Below are 13,683 nucleotides of genomic sequence, written 5' to 3'. Positions count from 1 at the left end.
TAGTTTAACCGTGTAAGTATGTGTCAGGCAAAATGGGATCCTTTACTAAAATTGCTGGAGTATTGTTACCTGCTTATAAATGTTATTTGCTGTTACATCAGTTTGATGAACAGGTTATTTGTTTTATTGGTCCCAATTTACTATAGTAGTTAAACAACGCTTATAATTTTTTATTCTGTTACTTTAAAATTAAAATGTGATATATATTATATTTTATGTTCTGTGCTCCCAATATTATATATAGATAGTATATTTTACTTTAAAATTATATACAGGGAGTCCCCAAGTTATGAACAGGATAGGTTTTGTAGGTTTGTTCTTACGTTCAATTTGTTTGTCATTTGGAACAGATACATTTTAAGTGTAACTCCAACCAAACAGATAGATAGATAGATAGATAGATAGATAGATAGATAGATAGATAGATAGATAGATAGATAGGCAGGCAGGCAGGCAGGCAGGCAGGCAGGCAGGCAGGCAGGCAGGCAGGCAGGCAGGCAGGCAGGCAGGCAGAAAGATATATAAAAGCCTTGGATAGTGTAGGAAAGGGATAACACCTCTGTGGTGTTTGCTCTGCTTTTTGTGCCCCTGTTCACCTCACTTTTTGTCCCTGTGAGAATTTGATTTTGAAAAAAATGGGCTTGTTGCGGAAACAAGTATTGATGATACAGCTTCAGTGGAGACATCTTTTCTCCATTGAAACTCTTTCAGGAGTGAATTTACCTTCTTAGGGGTATATTTTTTTCATTTCTTATTGTCTCGCTTCCATTCTTAACTATGAGTTGTTTTGAAGTTGTATATTTGTAACTTGGGGACTGCCTGTAGATAGATAGAGAGTTGCTAGATGTTTAATAGCTTGCAATATGTAGCTTTTTAGAGAAGTAGTATTAGTCTATTGTGTAAGGCAAGAAGAATCATTGTTGCATCATAACAATTAACAATTTTGTTATGTCATAAGCTTTTGAGTCCGCTTTGTCAGAGGTAGAATCCATTGTGTCTCAGACATGAGTGTGCAGACACATAGTAGAGAGTGAGTGAGTGGAATCATAAACAGGGAGATCAAAGTAAAATGACATGTAAAAATACTATTCTAGTGTGAGATTCTAGAGATGAACCTTGTGGTACGCAAATTGAAAAATAAACATCAAAAATAGAGGCTGTAACAATATTAAAACATTATAAAGAGACATATAGCTTTAAGCAAATTTAGTCATACTTCCATAGCTACTTCTACCACCTTCTAGGCTTATGAGCCATAGCAAATATTATGGGGTGGTTCAGTGGGAGAGATAGAAATAAAAAAAGTAGGAAGTGAAGAACCAGTCTGGAGGTGAAGTTTCTCAACAGCTTCCTTGTTAGGAAATGAAGATTTTACAAACAATTGCCTTACAACTCAGTAAAAGGACTATCTAAATTATTTCAGCTTGACTGTCTTCTGCATACCTCATCTGCCCTTCTCACTAGAAATTTATTTGGCTTCTGTAAGGAGAACACACAATTTTAGTATCAGGGTGCTGTCCTTTGGCTGAGTGTTGAATGTTCACAGAGGTTATATTATTTTTAAAGTTCACCTTTCGCTTGGTGCAGCTCACCTTTATGCCTGTCTTAAGATAATTTTTTAAACATCATATTTTAGAACATGTCTAATATATTTGGATTCTTCTGGTTGCATTCAGGGGAGAGGGTGCCTGGTTGTTAGCAGTAGTATCCCAGAAAAGCCTCTCCCTTTCCACTTGCCCAGCAACAGCTTTGACATGCTAATCCAGCTCTCCTTTTCTTTATGCTAAGTGACATCTGTCCAAGTGCTGAAGCTGAGTTAGCAGCATAAATACTACCCATTCTAACTTCTTCAATTTCTCCAGAGATGCCTTCTCTAACATGGTGCCTGCTAGGTCTTTTATTTTATATAGTATTTCTTAAACTGAAGGTTTGATATTGTAGTCCATAGATGATGAGGCATATATCTTGCAAATGAAATAGGACATTTCTGTCTTCCAGTTTGTTGAACTGGAATTTTTGTGACACAACAAGTTGAAATGATATATTTTCTTTTTGAGTCTCATTCCCTTGCTGATTCTTGGTCACCTCAAAACAAGCCAATTCATTAAGAACAAGAGGAAATTCCTGGAAAAACTTCTGGCAAAAGTTCAGGACTTTTCCCCCTGCTTGGCAAGCATATCTGTAATAATGCCACATCCTACATCCTGGCTGAGAACTACATTTTCTTACCAGAGAGCACCCAGCTCCTTCTTCCTATTGTGTAGATGATTTTCCTTTTTTAATAATTATCTATGACAATGCTTTCACTAACCTTAATAGTAAGGATGATCTGTCATTTGACAACAAATTACCTATATAACAGCGCACTGATCCTATCAATAACTTAAGATATACATGTACACACATGCAGATATAATTGATTAACAAAACTTTATACACACACACACACACACACACATATATAAGGCTTGTGCATGGTGGTTACAAGTGGAGTATGTGGAGGGAGGCAACTGCTAGAACAGCGTTTCTCAACCTGGGGTTGGGACCCCTGGGAGGGTCGTATGGGGAGTGTCACCACAGACCATCAGAAAACACACATTTCTGATGGATTTAGGAACCCTTTTGGCAGAAAAGGCTGAAGATCTGTCCACCTGCCAAAGCCTTCTAGTATTTTCTGTTGGTAATGGGAGTTCTGTGTGCCAAGTTAGGTTCAGTTCTATTATTGGTCGAGTTCAGAATGCTCTTTGATTGATGAGCTATAAATCCCAGCAACTACAACTCCCAAATGACAAAATCATCCCCCCCCCCCCAAACCCCTCCAGTATTCAAATTTCAGCATATTGGGTATTTGTCCCAAATTTGGTCCAGTGAATGAAAATACCTCCTGCATATCAGATATTTACATAATGATTCATAACAATAGCAAAATTACTGTTATGGTGTAGCAACAAAAATATTTGTATGGTGGGGGTCAGCACAACATGCGGAATGGTATTAAGTGGTCACTGAGTAGGAAGGTTGAGAACCACTGTGCTAGAAGGAAAAGGATCCTAGGAAGTGAGGTTTCTGAAGCCCTCCCTTCTCTCTTGATTTGGAAGTAGAAAGGAAATTGAAGCATGAGGGGGTAAGGTGCCAGTTCTTCTTTCTGGGACCTCCAAATCAACAGAGAGGGCTTTTTAAGGAAGCCCAGGGTAGGATACCTCCAGGTCAATCCCTCTTCCTTCCCTGGGAAATGGGAAGCCCCCTTAAAATACCTTGAAAAACTGCCTCCTGCAGGGAGAGAGCTGTACACACCTGCAACTCCTGTCGAGTAGAAACAGAATCTTTCAGCTTTCCAGATTGAAAATGGATTTCTATCCTCCCAAATTTGGGAGGCTCCCAAAAAACAGATTGGGACCCCAACTGAAATCTGGGACAGATAGCAGTTTACCCAGATTGCACAAGCCTTAGATAGATAGATAGATAGATAGATAGATAGATAGATAGATAGATAGATAGAGCATTAGAAACAATCAAGCCATATAATAACAAATATAACAAAGACTAATGACACAGCAAGAGTAGATCAATCTGGCTGCCACATCTGTCAATTGTTCAATGGCCAGGATTGATTTGGCTGGCTTAGATGAATACCACCTCATCCTATGAACATCCCTAAAGATGAGGGAGGAAATACCATTCCAACTTTTTGGCCACTTTATATGATATCTCACTGTACTGTTAGAACCTCGAAGCTGGAGAAAGATGTCCATAGATTGTTACAGACTGGCAAAAATAATATGAAAAAATCAGATTGTTACCTGTTCTATGAAAACATATTTTGCTTAGTTGGAGGCATGTTGTGTCTTACAGCTTCAATAGCCTACTATAAAAAATATAACTGTCCAAATGATTTGGATAATTGTAGTATAACACATCTAGGGATTATCTATTTTAGAAGGCTGTTATGCACATTATATGAGGTTAATATGTATATGGGGAATCTATATAGAGTGCATGCCTTAATTCTCTAAAAGCAGCAAATCGTGTCTGATCTTGGAAGTTAAGCAGGGTCAACCTTGTTAATATTTGGATAGAAAACTGCCAACAAATGCCAGTTCTCATTGGCTGTATTTCAGAGAAGGGAACTGAGTCTTTCTTGCCTAAGAAAACCCTATGAAATTCATAAAGTCACCATAAGTCAACAGGCAACCCGAAGCATTCACAATTTATATATCTACAAAAGGCCCTTTGGGTAACAGATCCAAAGCTGTGGGTATGTGGTTCATGTATTTATTCCCTTCAGATGTTGAATGGCCACATTAATCATCCCTTGCCATTATCTATGCTGGCTAGAGTTGGTGGGAATTGTAGCTCAAGATGAGTTATTCACACCTGCCCTGAAGTTCATAATCTGATAGTATTTGGAGATGTAATTTGGGCTCTGTGACTGAATTGTGAAGATGTTATATGTCTCCCATTCATGGACCCACAAGATGAAACAAACTATTGAATAAAAGCCAGTTATCCTACATAAGTTGTCCTATGATATAAAAGATCTTCCATTAGGTATCACAAAAATCTAGAAGTACTGAAAGCAACACACAGAAGGGGAAAGCCCGAGGAAACCCCTAAGGGAGACTAACTGAATCAAGAGGATCGATCTCTTCTAATTCTCCCCAAAAGAGGACAAAACAATGTTTTTAGTGTGATTCGCTAAATTTGAGGAAACTGCAAAGTGCACCAAGGGGACAGAGTTTATTTTATAGTGCTGAATTTGTTGTCACTTGTCTTGAAGTCATTTCTGATTTAGATTTGCCTTAGGTTCATCGTATTATTTGGGGGGGGGGGGAGGTGTAGCAGGGTGGACAGATTTGTCTGTATGCAATTCCCTTCATCTTCTCCTGAGACTCACTTTGTGCGTTTCCATGGCTAAGGAAGGATTTGAACCCTGAGTGATAGTCTAATGTTCAAACCACCAAACCATGCTGTCTCAGAGTTGACCAATAGCATAAGAAAAGCCCATCCAGACACATGAGATTAAAAATGCAAGAAGGAAGTATGTTTTTGGCTTGCATTCTTCTTTCCTTCCTCTTAGCCTTGAGCCAATTTAGTATGTTAAAAAGGCATGGCAACAATAACGTCGAAATGCAACTGTGTTGCCTAATATAAACCAGTGTGTAAAACCAGCCAAATCCCTTCCATTAAGCCTCAGTTGCTTGTCTTTATACATGTGTGTGTGTTCTTTCTCTAGAAATATCCTTTAATCACATTTGTCATTATGAAACCACATCAGTCTATGTTATACATGCTTGAATGTTTTATATTATCCTTTATTCCTGTCACTGTCACCCTTTCTGGTATATAGAAATGCCATTCTCTGAAATGAGGCATTTCTCCTATGGTGAAAAAACCCACAGTAGCTGAGATTGCATAGAGCACATCCATGCTTATAAAAATAAGCCTTCCTCAATGGACACTTGGGGCTCTTCCAGATTGGTTTAAAGAGGTGTGATGTAGATCCTTGGGTTTTGCTGGTAGCCTCTGCAGCCACCTATTCCTTTCTCTTCTGGGCCTGCTTCTTATATCTGCATTAGCCCAAAAGTTGTTTTTAAAGTCAGGGTGTGGTTCTCCAAGGTGGTCCTGTGATTTGAAGGACTTTTTCTCCTTCTCTGAGTTTAGATTTACAGAGTGGTGATGTAATGCTATTCCAGTGACACACTATAGGACATGAGTAGAATTTTTTAAAAGAAAAAGATGGGAAGAGAACATATTGCTCTGATCCAATTTGGAATTAAAAAAAAACACTGAAAGGTGAGAATAAAATGTTTCAGCTAGTGCTGAGGAATTTCTAGGAAATGGTCTGGCACAACAGAAATGCAATTTAGATTTTAAAACCCCAAGAAATACAGCAACAAATACTGTTGCTTCCTGACAAATTTTCTCCATCTGGAGAAGCCATTTGTCAATCATTTTCTAACTTTTCTGCACTTGAATCATGTTTTGGATTTTTGGTTTGTTAAGGTGATAATTTGTGGCCAGGTATGGCCAGCTGTTAAATCTCTTAACTGCTGTATCTATTTTGGAGCTGCTGGATAAAGAACCAATGGTATAGGAGGGAAAGCTAGAGCCAAGTTGCTTTCTGTCTTGCAGTATATAAAGCACTGGGCTATGAATATGCTGTGTCCATGGATGCTAATTATCATGAAAGCTTTCCCTCATCGTTGCCAAAGAATATGATGTAAACCACACTGCATTTCTCTGGCATGCAAAATGAACTGACTAAACTCCTGTTGAAGTCTTCTGCACTATTGTAGAGTAACTAGGTTGATTCAGCCATCTGCAATCTATTAACCTCCTAATGTATTGAACTATAGCTACAGTTATTCCCACACTTCATGAAAACCTTGGTCTCGGTTAAGTGGAAGTAAAGAAATGGCCCTCTTGCTGAATCTACATGCTGAGAAGTCTATTGTAGGCCAATACATGTGGAAAAAAATGGTCTTTGTTGAAATTGTGCATGTTCTTCAAAGTATATATACATTCACATTCTTATATTTCCCCAAAGTAGGCTGATTCACTTTTAATTGAACTGAGTGTCTTTCAGTTTCTCATGTCATAAGAAAGTATTTCTGGGTGAATAGTCTCTATAATGAAGTGAGCATTAGTAGCCCTTTGTTCCCACAGAGTTTCAAGCAATCCTTATAGATATTTTTGACTTTGAGGAAGCCCTAATTTCACATAAAATGTTTAAAGAAAGATGTACATTGCCATTTTCTACCTTAGAAAGGCCTGTAAGAATGAGCTAAGTTATATTTTAATTTTAACAGCTCAAGTAGTTGATGGTTGGCTTCAAAATCACATAAATTCAAAATCACTAGTTTTAACCCTATCTATCTTATTTTGCAGTTGGGGGATGGCGGTCAACGTGTATTCTACCTCTATAACCCAAGAGACTATGAGCAGACATGACATCATTGCATGGGTGAATGACATAGTAGCTTTAAACTACACAAAAGTCGAACAGCTATGTTCAGGTAAGATCTTCATTTATCTATGGCACTGTAGATGTGGATTGGAATATATACTGTATTCCAAAACTATATGTACCAGCTATATTTCTTTGTAGATTAGCTTTTGTATTTATTTGTTTTTGGAGTTTATCTTTGGCTTCCCAAACATCACTGAAATTATACAATAGGCACAGTGGGTCCCCAGATGTTTTGGCCTACAACTGCCAGAAATCTGTACAGCTGGTAAAGCCAAAACACCTGGGGACGCACAGGTTGAGAACCACTGGAATAGGGGGTTGTGAATGTTGATCTTAAAACCAGATGTCTGTGTATATTTGAAATTTTGATCTGAGGGGCACTGGCTTCTTGTTGGTGTTTTTCTAAAATGTGTGCCTTCATGTTGTTTTTTACTCATGAAGAACCTAAGGCAAATCATGAATATTTCTTGTCAAGATTTGTTCAGAAGTAATTTGTCCTCTCCGAGATTTAGTGAGTGTTACTCGCAGTGGGATATAATGGTGTAATCATTATTATATTGCTTAAAGGTATTCCTAATGTATACTGGATTAGTCTCCTTCTTCCTTCCTTGGTGTTTGACCTTCGCTTTGCATGGTTCCATTATGTTGTAATAAGAGAGCTGTGCTATATAAATCAAGTTGATGGTGTATTTGCAAGAAAAACATAGCTGAAAGTAGCAAGTGACATTTTGTATAATCTCCCCCACCTGGGTAATGGCTAGAAAAATTCTAGTGCATTTTAAAAATTAAAAATATTTTATTGAAAATACTTAAGAGTTCGGTAGAAAGAAAGAAATATCACAAATTGTACGGTGATCAGGAGTAGTGATTTACATTTTGGGAACATTTTTTTCCTGTGTTTTGTGGGTTTGAGTATCCAAAAAGGGTTGGAGGCTCATTTCAACTTCTGGATTCACCCTTTTTGTACAAATACAATGTCTCTATCATGTAAATAATATATATAATATATCTATATCCATGATATTTATAATATACCTTACAGTATACAGTACGTATATAATTTGTCTATTAAGAATACGGCAGTAGTGTGTAATATACAATTAACTAGTTGTTGTACCATATATTACAGTAGGTACTGTAAGGCATATTATATTATATATATCATGGATATACATATTGTATATCATAGCTATTATTATGGAAATGTTTTGAAAAACAAAAAAATTGCAAGTGAGGTGTAGAGTATTACAATCACTTCCCTATATTATTGAATTGTGTATTTTTAAGTACTGTATTAGCTCTAATGGAGACTTGAAGGTTCTGGTAAATGGAGATCATTTGTATGGCTTTGGAGGTAAAGGTGAAATCTATAAGGCCCTTGAGGCAATTTGAGATGAGATCTTGTGCTAGCAAGCTGCCAATGCCTATGTTTGATGTGAAAGTTTTTGTATCTAGAGACTTGATTTTTTGTTACATCAAAGGCTGGTTGGCAGAAATGTCTGACTGAGTTGGTTCATTCTGAGATACACTGTTTGGCTTTTATCTGGATCAATACAGCTGCAGCTCATGTCTTTTTTCAGTCCAACACTGGCATTGGCATCCTTGGAACACATGATAAACTTGTATATTCAGGACCACTCCAAGTTATATTACTGCATGAGGGAGAACAGCAAATAATGTTTCTCCCTCTCTTCCATTAAGCACTATGTCCAAGTTCTTTTGGCACCTGGGATAGAAGATCCCTGGAAGTAAAATGCAGCAATTCTAAATTTAAAAGTGAATGCATTTAACCCTCAGTATTTGCAGATTCAGCCAACCATGATTCAAAAATATTGCAAAAAAAATCCAAAAAGCAAACCTTGATTTTGATCTGTGCCAAGCAGTATGTTGGTGTGTAGGCATACCTTACCCCCTGCCATTTCACAGATCTTTAGACTCTTTCCAGCACACAATAGTTTGTCATTTTATATAAGGGATGCCATTTTTCTATGCCATTATATATAATAGAACTTGAGTATGACAGATTTTGACATCCATGGTTATCCTCAGTACCCCAGGAAATACTGAGAGCCTACTATAGCTTGTTGGTCTTTCATGTTTCTCAGACTAAGCTACATAAGGCAGCTTGTACACTTGCCAAACTTTCCATATGCAAACATATGGATTTTTTCTTTAGGAAATGGTACTTCATCAGCAGCACTTCAATGTGTGCTCAGATATAGAGCAGCAGCCAGTACAGCTATCGCAACAAGGAGTTATGTAGTTAACAGTTTGGTGGCTACTCTTTGGGCCAATTGATGGATCAAAACTTCCTTCAAAGGTAGCCCTGCATAGAGTATGTTACAGTAATCTAAATGGAATGTCACTAAGGCAGATGTCACTGTGATCAGTGATCTGTAGTCTCTAGAAATGATATGCAACTATAAATACAAACTTTTTTGCATTTACAGTTGTGTAAACTTGCCTTTATTTAGCAGTAAGAGCCACATCAAAATGTTTCACAAGGGTTATAGAATCATGTAATGGACTACCAAATGTTAATTGATTGAATGAATGATTGGCTACAATTAACAAAATACCAGAATTTTCATATGAAATTTTTTATCTTTATTCTAAATTCACAGATATATCATATTAAAAAAATAATTATACCAAAATGTCAAACCTGAATCTGAGTCATATTATCAGTTGCAACTCTTATTTATTTTTCTTTGTGAAACTGATACAGACATAATATTAGTCTTCCCAGATTATATTTAAGAAATGCCCCATCAGAACTAAGGTAAAGATAATCCTGTTCTTGGTCTGAAATTTAAGTATGACTGACCCTATCTTTAGATCTTTTTAGCCAAGGTTAATCAACTATGATATAATAAATTTGTTTCCAGTCACAGTCAAGAAGAAATTAGTCATTGTATTTTGAGGATCTGAAAGCTTTATACATTTTTTTAGGATTACTGCAAAGTTCTGCAATCCCCAAAATTTATTTGAGTTTGCACAAATAAATTATTTAAGATGAGTAACTGGCTACATGCAAGCTGTTCAGTAATAAGATGCCATTTTTGAACTGCTGTGCTGATCAAATTTGGTCTTTTTTGATTTTTTAGAAAAAAGAATGTCCCTTGAAGTGTTTCCAGCCTTCATGTGGCATAACATTAACCCCCATAAAATATCTGCATTTATTGAAGACTTCAAAGGGCAAAGAGGATGTGGGGAGCATTGCAATATTCAGGAGCATTTCTTAGCATTAATAGTGAACTACAGAACAAACCAGATAATTGGAATGTGTAAAACACTTGATTATTGTGGTATTTTGGAGAGGGGTTGCCGGCCTAACAAAAAATCCTGCAAGAGATGCTGGTTGATTGATGGCATCTGGCCTTCTGGTTTTTTTTTTAAAGGAACACAATTTTATTTCTTACACATTAAAATTAACCCCATTTAAATTAATGAAAATAGCCAAATTTCGGTCTAAGAAAGTATCAAGAATTGCATTGTATGTTGGGATCTTTGGGAAAAGTAGGTTCTCCATGCAGAAATCAGTGGAGTTGCCAACTGGTTGAAATAGACAATGCTAAACTTGCTTCTGAATTAGTAGATGGAGCTGTAACATCCATGGAGAAGGTATTCTGTCATAGGCTGGTTTATGCCTTGTACCAGTCTGAGATCATGTAAATCAATGTCAAGGTATCATAAGAAGAACTTTGGTGAATCAAAGGTAAAGGTTTTCCCCTGACATTAAGTCTAGTCATGTCAGACTCTGGGGGTTGGTGCTTGTCTACATTTCTAAGCCGAAGAGCCGGTGTTGTCTGTAGATGCCTCCAAGCCAAGGTCATGGGGCCAGTATAACTGCATGGAGCACCATTACCTTCCCACCAGAGTGGTATCTATTGATCTACTCACATATGCATGTTTTCAAAAAGCTAGGTTGGCAGGAGCTGAGGCTAACAGCGAGAGCTCACCCTGCTCCCTGGATTCATCATGGTCAGTTTGCACTTTGAATTCGACCTTGTTGAGTTTAAAACAACATTAGAGAGACTCAGAGAGACTATTTGTAGGACATAGTAAACTTGATAATAAAAATAAGTCACTAAGGTGTCCTCCTTCATGTTGTCCCACTATACATAATTTAAAATATATAACATATAGAAGGGAGGGATTGAATTATATATTTGTAACTTCTATATACAGTGTTCCCTCACTACTTCACGGTTCACTTTTCGGGGATTCGCTGTTTTGCAGTTTTTCAATAAACTCTAAAAGATTATTATAAATCACAAAAATTTACAATTTATAGCCTAAGGAAGGGAGGAAGGAGAAGCCAAAGGGAGAGAAAAGGAGCCCAAGTGGCAACGGGAGGAGAAGGAGGCGATTTATCAACACACGATTGGTTGATAAAGACTTAAAATAGTGTATAACTATTAAATAATGTATAAATATTAAAATAAATATAGTGTCCCTACTTCATAGATTTTCACTTATTGCGGGTGGTCCTGGAACGTAACCCCTGCGATAAGTGAGGAAACACTGTAATGGGCATTAGGGAGTGTATGTGTCTGTGTTGTTATTGTTTATACCAGTAGCAACAGTTTTATCATTACGTATTTTCTTTGATGAGCCCTGCCTATGTGTTTTCCAGTGATGATGCATCCTATTTCATTCTGTGATCCATGTCATTGTGGAAGCCAGAGCAAGCTGTACAGAGCAGAACTTCTTCCACAGTGACTAAGCAGCATACCATGTCTGCCACTTCTTAAGAAACCACCATCACTCATTAAGTTTGCTTTTGTATAATCATCCAAGGTTTCATGAGCCATGATTTATGAAGACATGTATGAGTGCCATACGCACATGCTGTCCTTTGCCTTGTCTGATCTTTCTTTCTTGTTTAAATAATGTTAAGTTAGAACCTCCCAGTTTGAACAAAATGAGGGACTCTTGTTAATGCAAGCCAGGATCAATATGCTGACGTCAGTGCACAATGCTGCGGATTCATGGCAGTCATTAACAGCTTCATAAACTCTGCTTTATGAGGCCTCAAACAACTGTGTGAACTCAGCTGACTAGTAGCATGAATTCTTGCTGAAAATACAGGGAAGATTTAGTATTGAAGAAACCCATGCATTGGCCCTATTTGAAGATCTCCATATGGCTTTACATCCACAATAGAAACAAGGGCTGAGTAAATGCAGTTGGCTGATGCAGGTATGAATAAGTGTGGAGTTATTTGGCTACAAAGCCATGTGACTCATTTTGACAGCAAATTGGAATACCCTGCACTGTACTTATTTGAGGTTTTCCTTGCTCAAGTCTGTAAAGATATACAGAACCCAGCCCTATTGCCTGGAGACCAAATATTCATCTCTCCATGAGAACACTGCACACACCCAAATGTAAGAATTTAAGGCCATTTGATTGCATGGAAAGGATTTTCAGCTTTAATTTCCAAAAAGCTATGTTAGCCGGAATTGAACTAAATTTAGACACCACAGATCATCTGGCACATCACTATTGCAGAAGACTTGTCAGGAAGCACAGAAAGCCCTGTACCACATTCTGCCTACTTAGTGGAGGCAAACACACTGCTGAGACTCAAAGAGGAATATGCAGATAGAAAGCTGCTTTTCTTTTGCATGCTTTCAGCTTAGCTATGTTTGCTTAGAATAATATCCTGGGTGGTTCTGAATTACATTGTGCTTGTTGAAAAATGACCTCTTGTAAAAAAAAGTTACACCTAGTTTTCTAAACTGAGAACAAAACCTAGAAACATTATTCAATGTTACCACATGAGCATGGAGTGGCTATGATTAATATCTGGAATTGACATAATTTCCAGGGTGTTGGAGCTGTTCTTATTGCTGCAAATGGCAAGAAAAGAAAAATTTCAACTTGTGAAAAAATACTTATGACCTGACTTCAGCAACAGGGTTGTAATACTGCTCTGGTATAATTGTAACTGACATTGAACTAGATCTTCAAGATTATGCCTGTGTGAATTCAGGAGATTTTGGAAATGTCTGGAACTTTATTGAGTTACGCCAAACATATCCAGAATTGCTCATGTTTATCAAAGCTTAATGACAGTTCTGAGTGAAGCTAGCCAACAATTTCTGAGTGAACCCAGCAGTTGATGGCCATAGTTTCCTTCCATAATGTATGCATAATGTGTTTGATGTCTTTTTCTGAAGGCTTTTTTTCATATGCCCTCAGTAACATAGCAGCTGACTGCTGGCATAAAATGTTTTTAAAAACTGTACAAATTTTAAGTAGTAAAAGATGGATCAAATCATCATATAGGATGAATTCATGGAATGAAAATAAACGATATGTACTTATTATTGTTATGGAATAGATGTTGTAAAATATGATTGGTTAATTAATCACAGTTTGGCCTCTATCATTTACTGGGAAGTATGGATCAAGACTGAGATGACATATTTTGCTTTTCTACAACAGCTGCATTGACCATTTGGAAATAAACATTGAGTTTTTCTGCTGCATGGACTTTCATGTGATCATTCCTTCTTATCTCCATACCCTTGAGTCATATTTTTATTTCAGTTATTACATTGTTTGATCTTAATTGCCAGAACCTTGGATGTGTTGCTGATTTTTCAGCATTTATCTCTGCTTTCTGGTAATGTGGTCAGGATCCTGGCAGAAGGCAAGCATATGGGTGGGGGAATGAAGAGTTCTCCCATTTGTTCTTTTTA

General features: G+C 37.2%; 1 protein-coding gene across 3 annotated transcripts in view; it reads left to right on the top strand.

The window, feature by feature from the left end:
* The window catches only part of mapre2 (microtubule associated protein RP/EB family member 2), a 123,726-nt gene that overhangs the window by 70,843 nt on the left and 39,200 nt on the right, over positions 1-13,683 (top strand). For 2 of the 3 annotated variants that reach the window (XM_003223509.4, XM_062979356.1), the window contains one exon: positions 6,889-7,016. The exons of the other annotated variant lie outside the window; for it this stretch is intronic. In XM_003223509.4, coding sequence (XP_003223557.3) covers positions 6,896-7,016 — 121 coding nt within the window. In that variant the 5' untranslated portion in view covers positions 6,889-6,895. The remainder of the gene's footprint in view (positions 1-6,888; positions 7,017-13,683) is intronic. 3 annotated transcript variants of the gene reach the window in all.

This window comes from Anolis carolinensis, chromosome 4 (genome assembly GCF_035594765.1).
Source record: "Anolis carolinensis isolate JA03-04 chromosome 4, rAnoCar3.1.pri, whole genome shotgun sequence".
NCBI classification, from domain to species: Eukaryota; Metazoa; Chordata; class Lepidosauria; order Squamata; family Dactyloidae; genus Anolis; species Anolis carolinensis.
The sequence above is the reverse complement of the archived record's forward strand: the minus strand, read 5'-3'. Positions and strand labels throughout refer to the sequence as shown.